We start from the raw sequence: 20,361 nt of genomic DNA on the forward strand, positions 1-20,361 counted from the left end.
AATTCCTAACTGTATTACAACAAATGAAACCCGGGAAAAGTCCAGGACCCGATGGTTTCTCACTAGCATACTACAGAATGTTCTCTACCATTCTGGTGGAACCATTCTTACGAACATTTAACAATTTAAATAATAGCAATTCGAATCATGCAAGTCTTTTGGAGGCTCACATTTCAGTGATCCCGAAACCAGGGAAAGATCCATCACTAGTACAAAACTATCGCCCAATATCCTTACTTAATGTTGACCTGAAAATTTTTGCTAAAATGTTGGCCAATAGAATAATTGACTTTATACCTTCCTTAATCAACAAGGACCAGGTGGGCTTTGTTCCGGGGCGGGAGGCCAGGGACAACACAATCAAGGCCTTGAACATACACCACCTTATCACATCGACAAAACAGAAAGGCTTTATGCTCTCTCTCGATGCTGAAAAGGCATTTGACAGGCTAGCCTGGGATTATTTAGGAGCAATCCTCGAGTCCATAGGCTTGGGACCCAGGCTGGTTGGTCTTGTGTTGTCCCTGTACTCTCGCCCTTCTGCTAGGGTCCGGATTAATGGTTCACTCTCTAAATCTTTTACAATTGGCAATGGGACTCGCCAGGGTTGCCCCCTCTCTCCCCTATTATTTATCCTCACACTAGAACCACTTCTAAATTCAATAAGGAAAAACCCTGACATTACGGGCATCAAAACCCCCTCGCGACACTACAAATTAGCGGCATACGCCGATGATATTCTGGTATTTCTCTCTAATCCGGCTATCTCCCTCCCAAATTTACAAAAAGAACTTCAAATCTTCCAATATATTGCTAACTTCAAGATTAATAAATCGAAATGTGAAGCTTTGAATATTTCTCTTACTGACTCACAAGTTACCCAGTGCAAACAATCATTTCCCTTCACATGGAAACCAAACGCCATCACCTATTTAGGGATTGAAATCCCACACAAACTAAAAGATCTATATAAACTGAATCACTTAACCAAATCACAATCAATTCTTCAAGATCTCAATAAGTGGCATCAAGCACATTTTTCTTGGTTTGGCAGAGCTGCCATAGTTAAAATGAATATTCTACCTCGCATACTTTATCTGTTTCAAACCATTCCCATCCAACTCCCCGCTAGTTTTTTCTTATCCATCAAAAAAGCAACTAGAGCATTTATTTGGCAACATAAATCCCCACGCATAAAATATACCACGCTAACGAGACCCAAATCAAAAGGGGGTATGGGAATCCCTGACTTCCTTCTTTACTATAGAGCGTCGCACCTCCTCCGTGTGGTTGACTGGCACACACAAATACAAAATAAAGATTGGGTAGCGTTAGAGAACTCTTTTTCTGACCTTCCAATACAGTGTCTACCGTGGATCCCATATCCTGATCTGACAAACTCACTAAAACGACACCCTCTTATCGGCCCTACCCTACGCTGCTTCCATTCCTCTAATGCTGATCAATCTCTAACTAGACAACTTGGTCCCTTGACCCCGATTATACATAACCCTCTATTTCCCCCAGGACAGACACGTCATTCGCTTTGCAAGACTCCCTGTACAATGGGTTTAAGGATATTTCACCTATTACAAAATGGGAAATTGTTACCATACCCCGAACTAAAAGAATATCTTCACAATAATTCCTTATCATTCTGGGAATACACACAACTACATCACTTCATCACCCCCCTTCTCAACAAATCTAAATCTCTCCCATCAATCTTCACGAAGTTTGAAAAGTTGTGCTCTACAGCTTCCCCACAACAGCACCTACTTTCCAAAATTCACGCCCTTTTGTGGGACTCATGTCCTGTGCACCTTGACAGGCTGAGTGATGATTGGAGGGAAACATTAAACATAGAAATCCAGGATCACCACTGGGAAAAAATATACAGAAACGTCCTCAGAGGCTCAATTAATGTGTCCATTCAGGAAAATAATTACAAAATTCTCACAAAGTGGTACCGCACCCCCCATCTTTTGAATAAGTTCGATAATAAAGTGCCTGACTCTTGTTGGCGCTGTGGTGCGCATCATGCAGATTTGATCCACATTTGGTGGGAATGTCCGTCTATCAAACCATTCTGGAACGTGGTTCGTCAACACATTGAAAAAATTACGAAGCAAACAATAGATCTGCTACCAGCTCATTTCCTCCTGCATCATTTTGCTACTCCACCACCTAAATATTTTAGATCATTATCCATGATAATGATTAATGCAGCTAAGATGTGTATCCCAAGACTTTGGGGTACCTCTAAAATCCCCTCTTTGCAAAATTGGTTGCTCCAAATCGAACGAATTTCCGAAATGGAGGAATTGATTGCCACCGCTCAGGATAATCCTTCCCGCTATTCGAATATCTGGAAAGATTGGATCTCTTTTCGTAACTCTTCTGATTTTCAAAAATTGACTGATGTATCTCTGCATTGATTGCTCTTCTATTATTTGGTTACTGTAATACCATAAACTGACTGCTTACCCTTTTCAGTGTTACATCATTTGAAATATCCAGCTTTTGTAATGTCAGATTTTGATCCTCTCCTTCCCCCCCTCCCCCCCCCCCCCCCCCCATATGCTGGTCATAAGGGTAATATGTTTTTCCCCTCTACCCCTCCCCCACCTTCACTCTATCTTATTTTGGAAGCTGTAATCTGCAATTTTATTATTCCCTCTTGATATGTCTCAAGTGTTACTACATGTATGTACATGAACATTACCTACTGTACTTATTTCAATGCTCACACTGCAATGTTTTGTTATTGTTGTACCATGTTTCTTCAATAAACTTTTTGGAAAAAAAAAAAAAAAATAACTACACAGCAGAGATTGAACTCGCCACCCACTTGAGAGGTAAGTATTCAGAGTTTTCTATTGCAGGGACCAGTCTTTGGATTCCCTCTTTTTTGAGAAGCTCTAGAGTACACATACTGTAGCTGCTGACTTTCATTATTAGGACACTTACCTGTCCTAGAATGCAACGATGTCAGCACGCCATCCAATGTTTCCATTGGCTTTTGGGTGCTGCCGCCACCAAAGCTATAGGGGAAACTGGCAGTCGATTCCCTACTGCGCATGTGCAAAGGGCACTGCACTTTTTGAATGGCCCAGCGGCGTGGAAGGAGGAGGGGGCTGAACTTCTGATAGACCTCGCCACAGCAAGGTCTGACTAGAGTGGGGACGGGGACCTGTCAAAAACAGGAATCGCGCCCCCACCGAAAGGTGGCAAATGTGGCACCGGAGGGGGGGGGACGACAACGACGACAGATAAGCGGAGCTTCCACTTTTTGGTTTAACTCCGCTTTAACTTGAAAGGGTGAGTTCTTTCATATATAATGGTGGTGGAATGAACTGTGAAATATTGTTAGATTATGGAGATTTAGACTTCACTTTATTCAGATATTTATTCGAATTGCATATTTCACATAGAATTTATCTTTTACTAATTTTTTTAGGCTTTTTTTTTTCAATTTTAAACATTTATTGGAGTTTTTTTGTTTTAGAAATACTATTGATTTTTATACTGTTTTTTTCTTTCGTCCCCAGGTTTCGTGTCTTTGGAAATGCAAAATATAAGCAGTCAGTTTGGTTCCGATCTTCACTTGCCAGTGCCAGAGTTATGTAATTCTAACCAAGATTTGGTTTTTGATGTCTACAGTGAAGGTGAACTCATTGGGTCCCACCACGTGTTTCTCGAGGGAAGAAATGGCTATTATGGTCGTCTTTACTTCAACCAAGAGAACTGCACCATTATGCTGAAGAATCTGTCTGAGACTGATGGGTTAAGCTATAAAATTAGGATATTGCGTGTTGAAGATCATGTTTCAGTTATTCATGACTTGGATTTCAACATTAGTATAATTGGTGAGTCTGTTAAAATATATCAGTAAACATAGTTGATTACATATTTGTCATAAGTTACACATTCTGACAGGTCTGTGGAGGTTTTCATTTCCCAGATGTATTCTCTGCAGTGGTGTACAGAGAACACTGAGCCATTCACATCAGTCTTTGCACAAGAGGAGTTTAGACTAATGAGGGGGCTTTATTGATTGGCTTAAGACCTTGTCTAGAGGGGCTGAAAGCTTCATTCTTGCGAACATTGGACAATCCTTTGAGGTTGGCTTGGGTGTGCATCAGGGGTGTCCTTTGAGTCCTCTGCTATAAACGTTTTCAATCGATCCCCTCATTAAAAGGTTAGAGAGCGCACCGTTGTGTGTGGTGCTTTTGGGCATTCCTGGTGAGCCTCCTCTTAGGGTCTTAGCCTATGCTGATGACATGTCTGTTTTTATCTCTGGGATAGAGGAGGTGGATGAGGTGGTCTTGGTGATAAAACAGTTTACTGAGGCATCAGACTTAAAGCTCAATCAGAAGAGTGAGGTTTTCAGAATGGGAGAGGAAGACGAAGGCTTTGAGCTTCTGGACACCTTCCCAGAGCCCCGACAGGAAATTAAAGTTTTAGGTATCAAATTTTGTCCCGGCAAATATGGCTTTGCAAGTTGGGTAAGTAGGCTACAAGATGTTGATGCCAAAGTTGCCAGTTGGAAGGATTGGAATGGAAACTCTCTTACAGGGAAAGGATTGATCTGATTAAAACTTACCCGATCCTGGTATTTCTGTATGTCAGCTTCGTCTGTGCCTTTTGCCAGTGTCTTTCTATGCGAGAATCTACAGCTGTTTCTTCCAACTGTTATGGGGGAACAGATTGAACATCGTTAAGAGGTCTGTAACTTACCTTTTCAGGCGAATGGGTGGCCTAAGTATGGTCAACCCGGTGGTATTATTTTCTCTGATGTTTTTGAAGCATAATTTTGGTAACATACTGGCAGAGGAACCATCTGGGTGGGTTGGTATTTTTTAGTCCAGGTTTAGGCCTTTTCTGCAGTGGACCAGTAAAAAGCCTGAGGGTCCAACATGGTAAGCTCCCAGCTTACGTTGCCCCATGCCTGAAAATGTTTTGGTAGTGGTGAGTAACGGTGGAGGAAATTAAGTCTCTTCCTAGGAAGGCCCTGGATAGGAGGGTTGTTAAATCTTCTTTTAGCAAGCCACTGGACTTAAGGGATTGCCCAGACCCTGTTATGAGAGAGGCTGCAAATTATTAATCTGGAGAGAATCCATTTAAAAAGTTTTGGGGTTTGGCCTGGCGTTCACTCTATGGTAGCCTCTATGTGTAGGGCAACCTAAAGCTTTGCTCTGTGAAGAACCGCGGTTGTCCAAGAGTGGAATGTGGTGGTGTGGAGCAAACGATGGACCGTTTCTTGCTTTAGCGCCCCTTCAATATAGAAGTCTATAAGCGGGTGAGTGAACCTCTGGGTATCTCTTTCCCGCATGTGTTATGCGGAGTGGTCATATGGGGCTTTCCAGACTCATTGGTATTTTAATTTCTAGACACTTTTAGTCCATGTAGTAGTCCATTCATTCATGTGGAATGCACGGTGTTAGGTTTCCTCTCTGAAAAAAGTCCTTCCTGTTGAGGTGGTGGTGCACAACATTCTAAGCAAGGTTGGGAAAGTTTAGGGTGTTGAGAAGGACAGGCGGCGGCTAGGGGCCTGAACAAAGGCGTTGAGGAATGTCAGGTCTTTGTAGCCTCTGTCTGTCACTATCTGGGTGTGCGGATTTTCTTTCTGTCATTTCACGTCCCCTAGATTTTGTTATGATCAGATTTTGTGAAAAAAGGTGCATGCATGGGAGAAATGTTTAGTCATTTCTTAGTCTGAGGGTGTGTTTAGGTTGAGGAAGGGTTGTGTTTTTTCATCATTTTATGATTAACTGATAAAAAAAAACTACATAAATGCAAGAAGAGCATACAGATGTCTTGCACACAGAAAACAAAACCAATTGTCAAAGACCTGCATAGAAACTTAACTGGAATAACCTGTGGATGAGCTGAATTTTCATTATTTTTTCTTTTGAAGCCCCAGAACAAACTTCTCCAGAAAACGAAACACAAGATGATTCTCCATCCCGGTTTAAACTCTTTGTCTCTGCTGTCTTGCCTCTGGTTCCCTTTGTCCTTGCCTTCGTAGTTGGGATTTTCTGGTTTCTGACAAAGTGTGGTGAGTTAACAATGAATCTTCCCATCTACAGTAACTGAAACAGTTTACTATTTTCAGTTAAGCCGGCTTCACCCCGGTGCATTGTGGTTTGGCTGTACCCACAGTTTTTTGCATGGTTAACTAATGGTTTCTCATAGACCTTCTATTAGGATGCGCTTTTTTGGCGTGTTTTCTAAAAGCGAACCAAAGATGCAGCATGCTAGACTTTTGGCGCACTTTCAGAAAAGCACCCCAAAAATGTGCAACCAAATAGAGTCTATGGGAAACTGCAGATTACCCACACAAAAACCGAGGGTACACCAGCACTGTGGCCAAAGCACAGTGCAGCAGTTTGAAACTGGTAAAAATATTTAATTACCTATTTGCCTCATGGGAACCTTTGGGAGATGGTGAGCCTGAGAATTCAGGTAAGGCAAGGAAAGGGGCTAATAGTGGTGTACAAAGAGGGCTGTTTTGCAATGTAAAGTAACTGTTTTGTAATGCAAGTAAAAGTATAACTGCAGTACTAGGGATCGACCGATTATCAGCAACTTATCGACCGATATGCACTTTTCCCGATATATCGAAATCGGCCCGGAGGTTACCGATATTGCCGATATTTCGGGAAAGTGCTTGTACCGGAGTGATACCTGCAGCTAGAGGCATCACCCCGATACCGGCGTCCATAGCCGATGGTCGGCTGTCTTGTAATGACAACCGATGTCGCTGAGAAGCCGCTCGACTGTCAATAAGGAGCGGGAGGGGATGTCCCCCCCCCCCCACCCGCCGCCTTCCGCGGTTCGCCCGGGACTCCCGTCCCACTGGGAGACCTGGGCAACCAGCCTGCACGGCCGCCGAAGACCCAATTAAAGCCGCATTCGGCTCTGATCGGGTCTCCATGCAAAAACCCGGAAGTGATGTCATGAGTGACATCCCTTTCGACTACTGTCTGGCGCCAGATTTAAAAAAATTACAGCATTCAAAACAGCCAAACTTGGCGTTTTGAATGCTTTTAAGTGCAGAGGAGGGGTTTGGGGTCTTTTAGGTACAAAAGTACCTGTCAAAACTAAAATAAAACATTTTTTTATATATAAATGTACAAAAATATCAGCCAATATCGGCCGATACCGATATGCATTGGCCAAAATACCGGTATCGGCAACGAAAAAATGATATCGGTCGATCACTATGCAGTACACTTTGTGTGCCTCAGATTGAATTTCTGGTCAGATCCAGTGAGTTTCCAGATATGCCTATTGGGCTCAAAGTAAACTGATAATGAAAGATTAAAATACACACATGAGCATAAAAGCAGGGAGTGTAAGGTACATGCTTGAATTTTTTTCAATAGCACTCTAAAGGGCACATACAGACTTCTTAAAACTGGACTTAGAAGTAGGTACCACCCTAGCATCCCCCATGGTCATGAATAGGGCTTTCTTTAGGTTTCTGCTGAGTCCCTAGCATTGCACTGTGGGATGTGGATGTGCTTGTGTTCCTACAATTAGTAAGGCTGTATTTGCATAAAGTTTTTTTTTTTTTTTGGAGGGAAGGTGGCAATGGATAGAAAACTGGAATGTAATCTTATCTTATGGTGCTCACTCAATCACTATCCAGGTGGTTTACAATAAGTGCCACTACCTACCTACCTCCCTTCCAACAGAGCCCCCCTCCCCCACCTCCATCTTAAATTTACTGTATCTAAAAAATGTAGCATAGGTATAATCCTTTTTGCGCATTCCACAATGCAATGCTGACTTTTCAAGAAGCGTGGCCATTTCTCTGGGGTTTGGGGGCTTTCATTTACATAGCTACCAACTGTCCCTGATTTGGAGGGACTGTCCTTGATTTGGAACAAAGTCCCTCTGTCCCTCTTTCCTCCTCATTTGTCCCTCATTTTGGTCTGATCTATATACAGTAGTTGTCTATATGCACTATTTATCTATGAAAAGGTGTTTCCCAGTGCTAAACCTTTCCTCCAATGTCTACATTTTTGCATTGTTAAAATTCAAAAGCCAATATAAAGGAATAGCAGTGGTTAAAAAAAAGCACTTGTGGGTTTAACTAATCTTTTTTTTTATATATATATAATTTTCCTTTAAGAGGGTGTGGCAGGGGGGTGTGTCCTATGCCTACATACTTTTAGTAAAAGGTGTCCCTTGTTCCTATTGCAAAATGTTGGGAGGTATGCATATATATATATATTTTTTTTTTTTTTCTTTCTTTTAGTAAGTCAGCATTTATTAGACATTTGGAAGGGGGCTCTAAGGCACTAGCAAATAGTAGGTACAGTGCCTTGCGAAAATATTCGGCCCCCTTGAACTTTGCGACCTTTTGCCACATTTCAGGCTTCAAACATAAAGATATAAAACTATAATTTTTTGTGAAGAACCAACAACAAGTGGGACACAATCACGAAGTGGAACGAAATTTATTGGATATTTCAAACTTTGTTAACAAATAAAAAACTGAAAAATTGGGCGTGCAAAATTATTCAGCCCCTTTACTTTCAGTGCAGCAAACTCTCTCCAGAAGTTCAGTGAGGATCTCTCAATGATCCAATGTTGACCTAAATGACTAATGACGATAAATAGAATCCACCTGTGTGTAATCAAGTCTCTGTATAAATGCACCTGCACTGTGATAGTCTCAGAGGTCCGTTTAAAGCGCAGAGAGCATCATGAAGAACAAAGAACACACCAGGCAGGTCCGAGATACTGTTGTGGAGAAGTTTAAAGCCGGATTTGCATACAAAAAGATTTCCCAAGCTTTAAACATCCCAAGGAGCACTGTGCAAGCGATAATATTGAAATGGAAGGAGTATTAGAGCACTTCAAATCTACGAAGACCTGGCCGTCCCTCTAAACTTTCAGCTCATACAAGGAGAAGACTGATCAGAGATGCAGCCAAGAGGCCCATGATCACTCTGGATGAACTGCAGAGATCTACAGCTGAGGTGGGGGACTCTGTCCATAGGACAACAATCAGTCGTATACTGCACAAATCTGGCCTTTATGGAAGAGTGGCAAGAAGAAAGCAATTTCTTAAAGATATCCATAAAATGTGTCGTTTAAAGTTTGCCACAAGCCACCTGGGAGACACACCAAACATGTGGAAGAAGGTGCTCTGGTCAGATGAAACCAAAATCAAACTTTTTAGCAACAATGCAAAACTTTATGTTTGGCGTAAAAGCAACACAGCTCATCACCCTGAACACACCATCCCCACTGTCAAACATGGTGGTGGCAGCATCATGGTTTGGGCCTGCTTTTCTTCAGCAGGGACAGGGAAGATGGTTAAAATTGATGGGAAGATGGATGGAGCCAAATACAGGACCATTCTGGAAGAAAACCTGATGGAGTCTGCAAAAGATCTGAGACTGGGACGGAGATTTGTCTTCCAACAAGACAATGATCCAAAACATAAAGCAAAATCTACAATGGAATGGTTCACAAATAAACATATCCAGGTGTTAGAATGGCCAAGTCAAAGTCCAGATTTGAATCCAATTGAGAATCTGTGGAAAGAACTGAAAACTGCTGTTCACAAACGCTCTCCATCCAACCTCACTGAGCTCAAGCTGTTTTGCAAGGAGGAATGGGCAAAAATTTCAGTCTCTCGATGTGCAAAACTGATAGAGACATACCCCAAGCGACTTACAGCTGTAATCGCAGCAAAAGGTGGCGCAACAAAGTATTAACTTAAGGGGGCTGAATAATTTTGCACGCCCAATTTTTCAGTTTTTTATTTGTTAAAAAAGTTTGAAATATCCAATACATTTAGTTCCACTTCATGATTGTGTCCCACTTGTTGTTGATTCTTCACAAAAAAATTACAGTTTTATATCTTTATGTTTGAAGCCTAAAATGTGGCAAAAGGTCGCAAAGTTCAAGGGGGGTGAATAATTTGTTTTTTTACTTTCTTTTAGTAAGTCAGTATTTATTAGACATTTGGAAGGGGGCTCTAAGGCACTAGCAGATAGGAGGTATATACTGACTTCAGAGATAGATAGATACAGCGAGGGAAAAAAAGTATTTGATCCCCTGCTGGTTTTCTGAATTTGACCACTGACAAAAATGATCAGTCTATGATTTTAATGGTAGGTTTATTTTATTTTATTTTTTTTGTTTCAATGTTTTAATTAAAGGTTTTCAAATAATTAAATTTTCCTAACCTTACTAGCAGCCTATATTGGAGGGTGCTACATATAATACCTACATAAATTAGTTCATTTCACAAATAAATACTTTTTAAAGCATGTACACGGGTGTGTCTGATTCGTAAATGGAGCTTTGCTCAGCTGAACACTTTCTACAGACAAGCAGCGGCAAGAGGAATGCAAAGCCTGACATGTCTCCCCTCTCTCTGCATTTCTTTTGCCTTTGCTTGTCTGTGATGCTCACCGCTGTGACAAGCTGCACTTCAGAATCATCTCCTTCAAAGATGTTGTCTGATCGGAGGGGAGGGAGGCATCAGACCTCATAACTATGGTTAGAAATAACTTAGCAACATGGGACAAGGTACTGTGTGTACTTTTTCCTATAAAGGACAGAACTCTAGCTAAAATTATAATGATAGATCTTCTTTAAAGTGAATGAACAAAGCATATTCTTCTACAGTATAATGTGCACTTACCTCAAAATGTGCATGTTTCCCTATAAAACTGTGTAGAGGGGGTTGACCATTCCCTCCACTCAGGTATCATATTACACTCAGCTCACTGCTCTGTGCTGTGTGTGACATCAGATCCCTACCTACTTTAGCCCTATAGAGATCAAAACCAACCCCATATCAGATCCCTACCCTCTGCCTTCTGAAGCTCACACATGTTGTGTAAACTGTGCAATTTGAAGGGCTGTAGAGGAGAGAGGACAGCAGATAAAAAGGTACAGCTTATACTAATGACTATTTTTCATCTCGGTGTATCACCTGAGGCCAGTGACTACACTGGGTATATAGAAGGGTTTATAGCCACTTTAAACTAGGGATCGACCGATATCGGTTTTACGTTGCCGATACCAATATTTTGGCCATTTCATATAGGTATTGGCCAATATGGGCCAATATTTTGAACATTTAAAGTTTTGCAAAATAAACACAATTTTCGACACCCTGGCACCCTGTGGTGGGTGGGTGCCTGGCTGGCACCCTGTGGTGGGTGGCTGGCTGGCACCCTGTGGTTGGTGGCTGGCTGGCACCCTGTGGTGGGTGGGTGGCTGGCACCCTGTGGTTGGTGGCTGGCTGGCACCCTGTGGTGGGTGGGTGGCTGGCACCCTGTGGTGGGTGGGTGGCTGGCACCCTGTGTGGTGGGTAGTTGGCTGGTACAAGCCTGTGTGGTGGGTGGCTGGCTGGTACAGGCCTGTGGGTGTGTGGGTGGCTGGCTGGCTGGCTGGCACCAGGCAGCTGTGGGTAGGTGTATGTATGTGGCGGCTGTGTTAAACACACTGTGTGCACTGTACTCTCTGTCCCGAGACTCCCTGACTCTGGACAAGGCTGAGGGAGGCGGCCTAAGAAGGCAGATGCTGTCCCAGTGCGCGGAGCCGTGTGGCGCAACATATGTAATGACGTCACGACAAAATCGGCAATATCAGTAACCTCCAGGGCTGATTCTGATATATCGGGGAAAGTGTATATCGACCCTCAATATATTGGCCTTGCCGATATTCGGTCGATCCCTACTTTAAACCGCCCACTACTTACCCTACCCCATCCCTGAGCCCTCCTCCCCTCCTGTCTCTGGGTCTTCTTATCAGTCCTTCCTCTTCTCTTCCAGCGGCGATGCTTACGAAAGCATACTCTGCATGATGACAATGCCCCAGGGGTGTGGTCCATGGCAGCCTTGGCTCAGAGGAAGTGGGATGGATGACACTGGTTTCAAGTTGAGCATTGCAGCAAAAGCTGTTTTTTCAATTTTATCTTTTAATGAGCTAGTAATTATTTTTTAACAGGGTTTTGCTTACCAATGTGAAACAAAAAAAAAAAGTTTCCAAAATTACGTTAAATTTATCCGCAATCTATGAATCCGGGTCAGCATGGTCTTAAACCAAAGACCAGGACAGCATTTGTTGCTGAATGTGCAGAATTCAGGCTTATACTAGCTAGCCTCCAGATTTGATAATTAATTCTGCCCTTTGTGTCTGCAATATATTCGGATATAGACAGATATCTGATAAATAACCAACTGTGTTTTCCAGATCATCTATGTGACCAACTACAAGCCATCACCCGTGGCCTTCAAATCTTCTGGATTTTTACGATTCTCTGCCAAGTGGTCAGTCTTTGCTGCTGGAGCTGTCATGGTAAGAAAGGAGTTAAAGCAGAACTAGACTGTATCTGAGCCCCTCAAACCAAAAACACTATTTAATTCACTTTTAATATTCAAAGCAAACTTCCCCATCCATCCATATCTCCATGCTTTATTTTGTTGAGAAATGACTTAGACAAAATAGCCCCTAGTATTTCTGGCCGTGGCCATCTTGGGTAAGGGCAGATGGTTTTTGTAGCATTTACTTCCTGGAATCCATCTACCCTTAGTTCAAGCATGCAGACAAGAGGGTGTGCTTGGCTGAGAAAACCCTCCTCCCTTTCTGAAGACTCCTGGGATGTATGACACCATATGCCTAGGCATTGAAACCAGGAAGTAACTAAAATAAAAAACTGTTTTAACCACTTAAGGGCCGAGGCATCACCCCGGTACCGGTGTCCATAGCCAACGGTCGGCTGTCTTGTAATGACAACCGATGCAGCTGAGAAGCCGCTCGGCTGTCATTACAAGGAGTGGGAGGGGACTTTCCCCTTCCCCTCCCGCCACCTTCTGCGGCTCGCCCGGGTCTCCCATCTCACCGGGAGACCCGGGCAACCAGCCTGCACGGCTGCTGAAGACCCGATCAAAACCGCATTCGGCTCTGATCAGGTCTCCATGTAAAAACCCGGAAGTAATGTCATGACATCACTTCCGGGTACTGGCGCCAGATTAAAAAAAATGACAGCATTCAAAACAGCCAAACTTGGCATTTTGAATGCTTTTAAGTTCAGAGGAGGGGTTTGGGGTCTTTTAGACCCCCAGATCCCTCCACAAAAGTATCTGTCAAGTGATGAATAAAAAAAAAAATGTTTTTAAATGTATGAAAATATCCGCCAATATCGGCCGATACCGGCAATGGCCAAAGTATCGGTATCGGCAACGAAAAACCGATATTGGCCGATCACTATCTACAACCACTAAAAGTAAACCAAAGCGTGGGTTCTCCCAGGTAATACCAGTTTGGATTCTCTTGAAGCAAGGCACCCAATGATTACACTGTTGAAACAACTCGTCAATAAGAACTTTCCAGTGACAACTTCAGGAAAAGAAATCTAAAGATTAGTGGTAATCATTAACAAATAAAGTACTATCAAAAATGTAAGATGTTCATATCTGATCTGATCTTTTTTTACAGGGTGCCTGGGCCAACTTCTCGCTGCCATTCTAATCACAGGAATTCTTATCGGAGATCTGATATTTTGCGTCTGGAGAGGTGAGTTAAAACTTCCAAATATGTTGTGTACTAGTGTGTACCATCATACTGGCAGGATAGGCATCTTCCACTGGCACACCAGAGTATTTTAGGAGAGAAGAGTTATATAGAGGAAGGAGCAGAGTCCTCCAGTAGAGCAGAGTATTTCAGAAGGGGAGAGTTATAGAGGAAGGAGCAGAGTCTTCCAGTAGAGCAGAGCATTTCAGAAGAGGAGAGTTATAGAGGAAAGAGCAGAGTCCTCCAGCAGACCAGAGTATTTCAGAAGAGGAGAGTTATAGAGGAGGGAGCAGAGTCTTCCAGCAGAGCAGAGTGTTTCAAAAGTGGAGAGTTATAGATGAAGGAGCAGAGTCCTCCAGCAGAGCAGAGTATTTCAGAAGTGAAAAGTTATAGAGGAAGGAGCAGAGTCCTCCTGTAGAGCAGAGTATTTCAGAAGAGGAGAGTTATAGAGGAAGTAGCAGAGTCCTCCAGCAGAGCAGAGCATTTCAGAAGAGGATAGTTATAGAGGAAGGAGCAGAGTCCTCCAGCAGAGCAGAGCATTTCAGAAGAGAAGAGTTATAGAGGAAAGAGCAGAGTCCTCCAGCAGACCAGAGTATTTCAGAAGAGGAGAGTTATAGAGGAGGGAGCAGAGTCTTCCAGCAGAGCAGAGTGTTTCAAAAGTGGAGAGTTATAGATGAAGGAGCAGAGTCCTCCAGCAGAGCAGAGTATTTCAGAAGTGGAGAGTTATAGAGGAAGGAGCAGAGTCCTCCAACAGTGCAGAGTATTTCATAAGTGGAGAGTTATAGAGGAAGGAGCAGAGTCTTGCAGCAGAGCAGAGTATTTCAGAAGTGGAGAGTGATAGAGGAAGGAGCAGAGTCCTCCAGCAGAGCAGAGCATTTCAGAAGAGGAGAGTTATAGAGGAAGGAACTGAATTTTCCAGCAGAGCAGAGTATTTCAGAAGTGGAGAGTTATAGAGGAAGGAGCAGAGTCCTCCAGCAGAGCAGAGTATTTCAGAAGAGGAGAGTTATAGAGGAAGGAGCAGAGTCTTGCAGCAGAGCAGAGTATTTCAGAAGTGGAGAGTGATAGAGGAAGGAGCAGAGTCCTTCAGCAGAGCAGAGCATTTCAGAAGAGGAGAGTTATAGAGGAAGGAGCAGAGTCTTCCAGCAGAGCAGAGTATTTCAGAAATGTAGAGTTATAGAGGAAGGAGCAGAGTCTTCCAGCAGTGCAGAGTATTTCAGGAGAGGAGAGTTATAGAGGAGGGAGCAGAATCTTCCAGCAGTGCAGAGTATTTCAGAAGTGGAGAGTTATAGAGGAAGGAGCAGAGTCCTTTAGCAGAGCAGAGTATTTCAGAAATGGAGAGTGATAGAGGAAGGAGCAGAGTCTTCCAGCAGTGCAGAGTATTTCAGAAGTGGAGAGTTATAGAGGAAGGAGCAGAGTCCTCCAGCAGACCAGAGTATTTCAGAAGAGGAGAGTTATAGAGGAAGAAGCAGAGTCTTCCAGCAGAGCAGAGTATTTCAGAAGTGGAGAGTTATAGAGGAAGGAGCAGAGTCCTCCAGCAGAGCAGAGTATTTCAGAAATGGAGAGTTATAGAGGAAGGAGCAGAGTCTTCCAGCAGAGCAGAGTGTTTCAAAAGTGGAGAGTTATAGAGGAAGGAGCAGAGTCTTCCAGCAGAGCAGAGTATTTCAGAAGAGGAGAGTTATAGAGGAAGGAGCAGAGTCTTCCAGCAGAGCAGAGTATTTCACAAGAGGAGAGTTATCGAGAAAGGAGCAGAGTCCTCCAGCAATGCAGAGTATATCAGAAGAGGAGAGTTATAGAGGAAGGAGCAGAGTCATCCAGCAGAGTATTTCAGAAGAGGAGAGTTATAGAGGAAGGAGCAGAGTCCTCCAGCAATGCAGAGTATTTCAGAAGAGGAGAGTTATAGAGGAAGGAGCAGAGTCCTCCAGCAATGCAGAGTATTTCAGGGGAGGAGAGTTATAGAGGAAGGAGCAGAGACTTCCAGCAGAGTAGAGTATCTCAGGAGAGGGGAGAAGCTTTGCAGAGGAGGCTTTACTGCCGCTGTCAATGACTACAGTGAGAGAGAGAGGCCCGGAGTTAAAAAAAAGAAGAGCATGGACGGAGGGCCAGCATTACAGGGGTTAAAGGGTTTAGGGAACTGTGAGTTTTAGGTCACTATAAGATGGGCTGGGGGAATCAAATTACTAGAAATAAGTGATTGGGTACAAGTTTGGGAAGGGGTGGAGCTGCGGGGGGTGGTGAGGCTGAGTGGGGAGTAGGGTCTCCATTCGGAAGAGGGACCAACAGGGAAAAACTTAAGGTATTTTTTTTCTGATTGGCAAATTGTTATTTTTCTGGTTTGGGGTGTAAGGGTCAATTTTGTCAAGCAGCTGGCGGGGTGCAAGGTCTTTGTAGGTTACTTTGGGCACCAAAAAAGGTACTTGGTAGGGACCCGTCTGAGGTATCCCAGTTGTGCTAATGGAGGTATCTGCAGCTGGTTGTCTCCGAGTCTATGGTGTTGCGGCTGGAGGCCTGTTAAGTAGGTTGAAGGTATTTTTCTTCTGAGTAATGCCCACTAGGACCTTGAGGCTCCAGTTACACCCTATTTACCTGCTATTTAACCACTTGCCGACCGCTCACTGTGCTGCTACTGCGGCACAGTGGCTCCCCTGGGTCCAGCGACGTAGACGTACGTCGCTGGACTCCTAGTGGTCTCTGTGGTGCGTGCGCGCCGCCAGAGGCTAGCTCCCACTGTGTTTGGACACAGCGGGAGTCGGGCCGGAGGAGGAGAGGCGGCGATTGCCGCCTCTCTTCCCCAATCGTTGGGAAAAGTGTGAGAAGATCCGCCTGCTTGTGTAAACAAAGCAGGCGGATCTTCTCTGTGACAGACAGGGAGAGATCTCAGGATTCAGCATAGCTGAACCTGCGATCTGTGTCACAGAACCCCACCCCCCCACAGACTCAGTAAGCATGAGGCATACATTTAACCCCTTGATCACCAACAGTGTTAATCCCTTCTCTGCCAGTGTCATTATTACAGTAACAGTGCATATTTTTAGCACTGATTACTGTATAATGTCACTGGTCCCCCCCAAAAGTGTCAAAAATGTCAGTTAGGGGTCCGATCTGTCCGCCGCAATGTCGCAGTCCCGCAAAAAATTGCAGATCGCCGCCATTACTAGTAAAAAAAACAATAAAAATTACAAATCTTTCCCGTAGTTAGTAAATGTGATAACTTTTGCGCAAACCAATCAAAATAAGCTTATTGCGATTTTTTTTTTACCAAAAATATGTAGCAGAAAACAAATTGGCCTAAAATGTTAAAAAAAAGTTGATTTTTTTAATTTTTTTTTTTTGGGAATGTTATATATCAGAAATTGAATGTGAAAAATTGACATTTTCTACTTTGACAGTTAAAAAATACCCTATATATTCAATTTTTGTCATATATTTAGGCCAAGATGTATTTAGCTACATGTCTTTGACAAAAAAATTCTCAATGAGCGTATTTTTATCCACTTTAAGACCAGAAGATTTTACCCCATTCCTGACCAGGCTATATTTTGCGATTCGGCACTGCGTTACTTTAAAGGACAATTGCGCGGTCGTGCGACTCTGTACCCAAATTAAATTTATGTTCAGAATATATAAAGTACCGTCCCACATCCAAGTGGAATTTCTATCCAGTTTTGAAACTTTAGGGATGTTGGCAATACCCACCTTAGCCACCAGACCCAAACACCTTCCACTTATTTTTATTAACCAACGTAATAAATAACACAAACAAAAACATAACTTAGGGCTCTTTCACACGGGCGTTCAGTTTTTTTTTGGCCCGATCAGGTCCTTTTTTTTTTTTTTGAAACGGACACGGATGACACTTGTGTTATCCGGTCCGTCTGTCCATTATTCATCCCATCCGTTTCGTTTGCGGATGAAAAACGGACAGAATGTATCTCTATGTAAATACAGATGTCAGAGGATGACACCACTGACATCCGTTTTTGCATCCGTTCCGTTTTTTTAACGGAAGAAAAAATAGGTTTCTCTTCCGTTCCAAAAAACTGAACTGAACGGAAAGGACGAAAAACGGATGTCAGCGGATGATTATCCGCTGACATCCGTATTTACATAGAGATACATTATGTCCGTTTTTCATCCGCAAACGGATGGGATGAAAAACGGACATACGGAACGCCCGTGTGAAAGAGCCCTAAATCACTTTAGCCCCAGAAGATTTTGCTGCTCAATGACCAGGTCACTTTTTTCAACTTGGCACTGCACAAATTTAACTGGCAATTGCGCGGTCATGCAATGCTGTACCCAAACAAAATTTACGTACTTTTTTTCCCACAAATAGAGCTTTCTTTTGATGGTATTTGATCACCTGTGCGATTTTAAATTTTTTTTAAAAAGAGCGACAATGTTGCAAAAAAAAAACAATATTTTTCGAAAAATTTTTGCTCTTTCTTTATTAATATCGCAAAAAATAAAAAGCGCAGAGGTGATCAAATACCACCAAAAGAAAGCTCCGTTTGTGGGAAAAAAAAGTACGTAAATTTTGTTTGGGTACAGCATTGCATGACCACGCAATCGTCAGTTAAATTTGTGCAGTGCCAAGTTGAAAAAAGTGGCCTGGTCATTGAGCAGCAAAATCTTCTGGGGCTAAAGTGATTAAGTTATGTTTTTGTTTGTGTTATTTATTACGTTGGTTAATAAAAATAAGTGGAAGGTGTTTGGGTCTGGTGGTTAAGATCGGTATTGCCAACATCCCTAAAGTTACAAAACTGGAAAGAAATTCCCCTTGGATGTGGGACGGTACTTTATATATTCTGAATAAAATTATATTTGTTTATTACTGAAGCCTACTCTGTGATGGGTTATTGCCTAAAAAGTCCCACATCCAAGGGGAATTTCTTTCCAGTTTTGTTAATAAAAGGCTGCTTTGGCCATTAACTCTACCTGGGTTGTCAGTGTGATTATTGAAGGGGTCGTAGGGTATGGTACAGGTCAAAGTGGAAGGACAAGACATCTTTAGTACCCTAGTCATGGCAGTTGCAGGTAAAAATATATAAAATCTCCTTTGTAGATACATCTTTTATTGCAGTCAAATTCAATAGACATGATATGGAGGAATGTGTATGTATTGGAGATGTTTTTTTGCCCCGACATATATAATACAGACCACAGAGCTCATTTTAAACACATCTGTACATTTGATATCCACAGCATGTAAACATCGAGGATTGGGTTCCCACAGTGTTGATATCAATGCCCCCGTACCCACTACTCAGTGTGAAGAAGGCAGTCCAGAGGAATCAGGAGGAAGAGGTAAACCTGACTGCTACCTAAACACTTACAAGTGAAGCAGCCAATTATAAAAAAAATGCAATAAAAGGGCAATAATCACTAAGATACTAACAGAAAATGAGTTGACTCCAATTCCACTGAAACGCTTACTCCATGGGTGTCCAACCTTTTGGCTTCTCTGGGCCACATTGAGTGTAGAGAAATTTTCTTGGGCCGCATATAAAATATATACTATAGTTAAGGTATATAATTAATAAAATGCCGCCATGCCCTTCCCGCGCCGCCGCATCCCCCCCCCCCCCTCCGCACTAATTTAACACAACTAGAGGATGATCAAATGAAATGGAATCAGTATACAGAGGTTTACTTCTTCTGAGAGATATTAAAGGAACACTCTAACCCCCATGACCACTTCAGTGATTTGAAGTGGTCATGGTGGTAGGAGTCAGAAACACTGCACATGCTCGCCTCCCCCCCCCCCCCCCCCCCAAACCTGACCTCCAAGGCAGCCTCTGCCTACTGTTAGTTGAAAGCCGCTGTGGCCATGCCCCCGACCTGACTTCCTTCCTCCCCAACAAAAAAAAAATTGTCAGGGGGCAGTGGGCCGCATTGCCTGGGGTTTCGGGCCGCATGTGGCCCCCGGGCCGCAGGTTGGACATGCCTGGCTTACTCCATAAGAGCCACTGGAAATTTGCCCAGGTTCTCCCCCTGTGGATTCCCCCCCCCCCCCCCCCAGTCAGGCACCTGATCTCAGAAAAAACACAAAAATTGATGCAAAAAAAACACCAAACAGTGACTTCTTGGTGAAAAATGTCCAAGATAATAAATATATTAAAGTGCAGGTGCTTCTCTCTTGCCCTGGTGTCCCTTCACCGTGGAAAATAGATAAATTTCACACTCACCAGAAGACGTGGGTCCTATATGCCTTATGGCACTAGGACCAATCGTGCTTAAATGACCCTCTCCAGGTCTTGAATCACCTCCCTAATCAAATCCAGACCCAACCGCTTATCGTTACCGCCGTTCTCCTCCTGGTCTGAGGAGAACGGCGGTACCGATAAGCGGTTGGGCCTGGATTTGATTAGGGAGGTGATTCAACAGGAGGATTATTATTACTAGAAGGAGCAGTTCTGTTTGAAGAAAAGGCACCCGATTTGGAGACTACCAGCAGTAAGAGTGGTACTGCAGAAGGATAGCTCTACACGCCAGGAGGGAACGCACCCTGACCTGGAGAGGGTCATTTAAGCACGATTGGTCCTAGTGCCATAAGGCATATAGGACCCACGTCTTCTGGTGAGTGTGAAATTTATCTATTTTCCACGGTGAAGGGACACCAGGGCAAGAGAGAAGCACCTGCACTTTAATATATTTATTATCTTGGACATTTTTCACCAAGAAGTCACTGTTTGGTGTTTTTTTTGCATCCATTTTTGTTTTTTTTCTGCATCAATTTTTGTATTTTTTATGGACCGTTTATTTATATTTATCATTGTGTGTGCACATGAACTTTTAGATACACATATA

General features: G+C 43.1%; 1 protein-coding gene across 1 annotated transcript in view; it reads left to right on the forward strand.

The window, feature by feature from the left end:
- LOC309543726 (uncharacterized protein) overlaps positions 1-20,361 on the forward strand; it is a gene marked incomplete at its 3' end in the record, with an annotated part of 98,282 nt that overhangs the window by 44,069 nt on the left and 33,852 nt on the right. Inside the window, exons 2-6 of the mRNA XM_082242983.1 lie at positions 3,552-3,869; positions 5,921-6,061; positions 12,235-12,339; positions 13,480-13,557; positions 18,757-18,858. Coding sequence (XP_082099109.1) covers positions 3,552-3,869; positions 5,921-6,061; positions 12,235-12,339; positions 13,480-13,557; positions 18,757-18,858 — 744 coding nt within the window. The remainder of the gene's footprint in view (positions 1-3,551; positions 3,870-5,920; positions 6,062-12,234; positions 12,340-13,479; positions 13,558-18,756; positions 18,859-20,361) is intronic.

Source organism: Pelophylax lessonae, assembly GCF_965119305.1.
Source record: "Pelophylax lessonae genome assembly, chromosome: 1".
Lineage (NCBI taxonomy): Eukaryota > Metazoa > Chordata > Amphibia > Anura > Ranidae > Pelophylax > Pelophylax lessonae.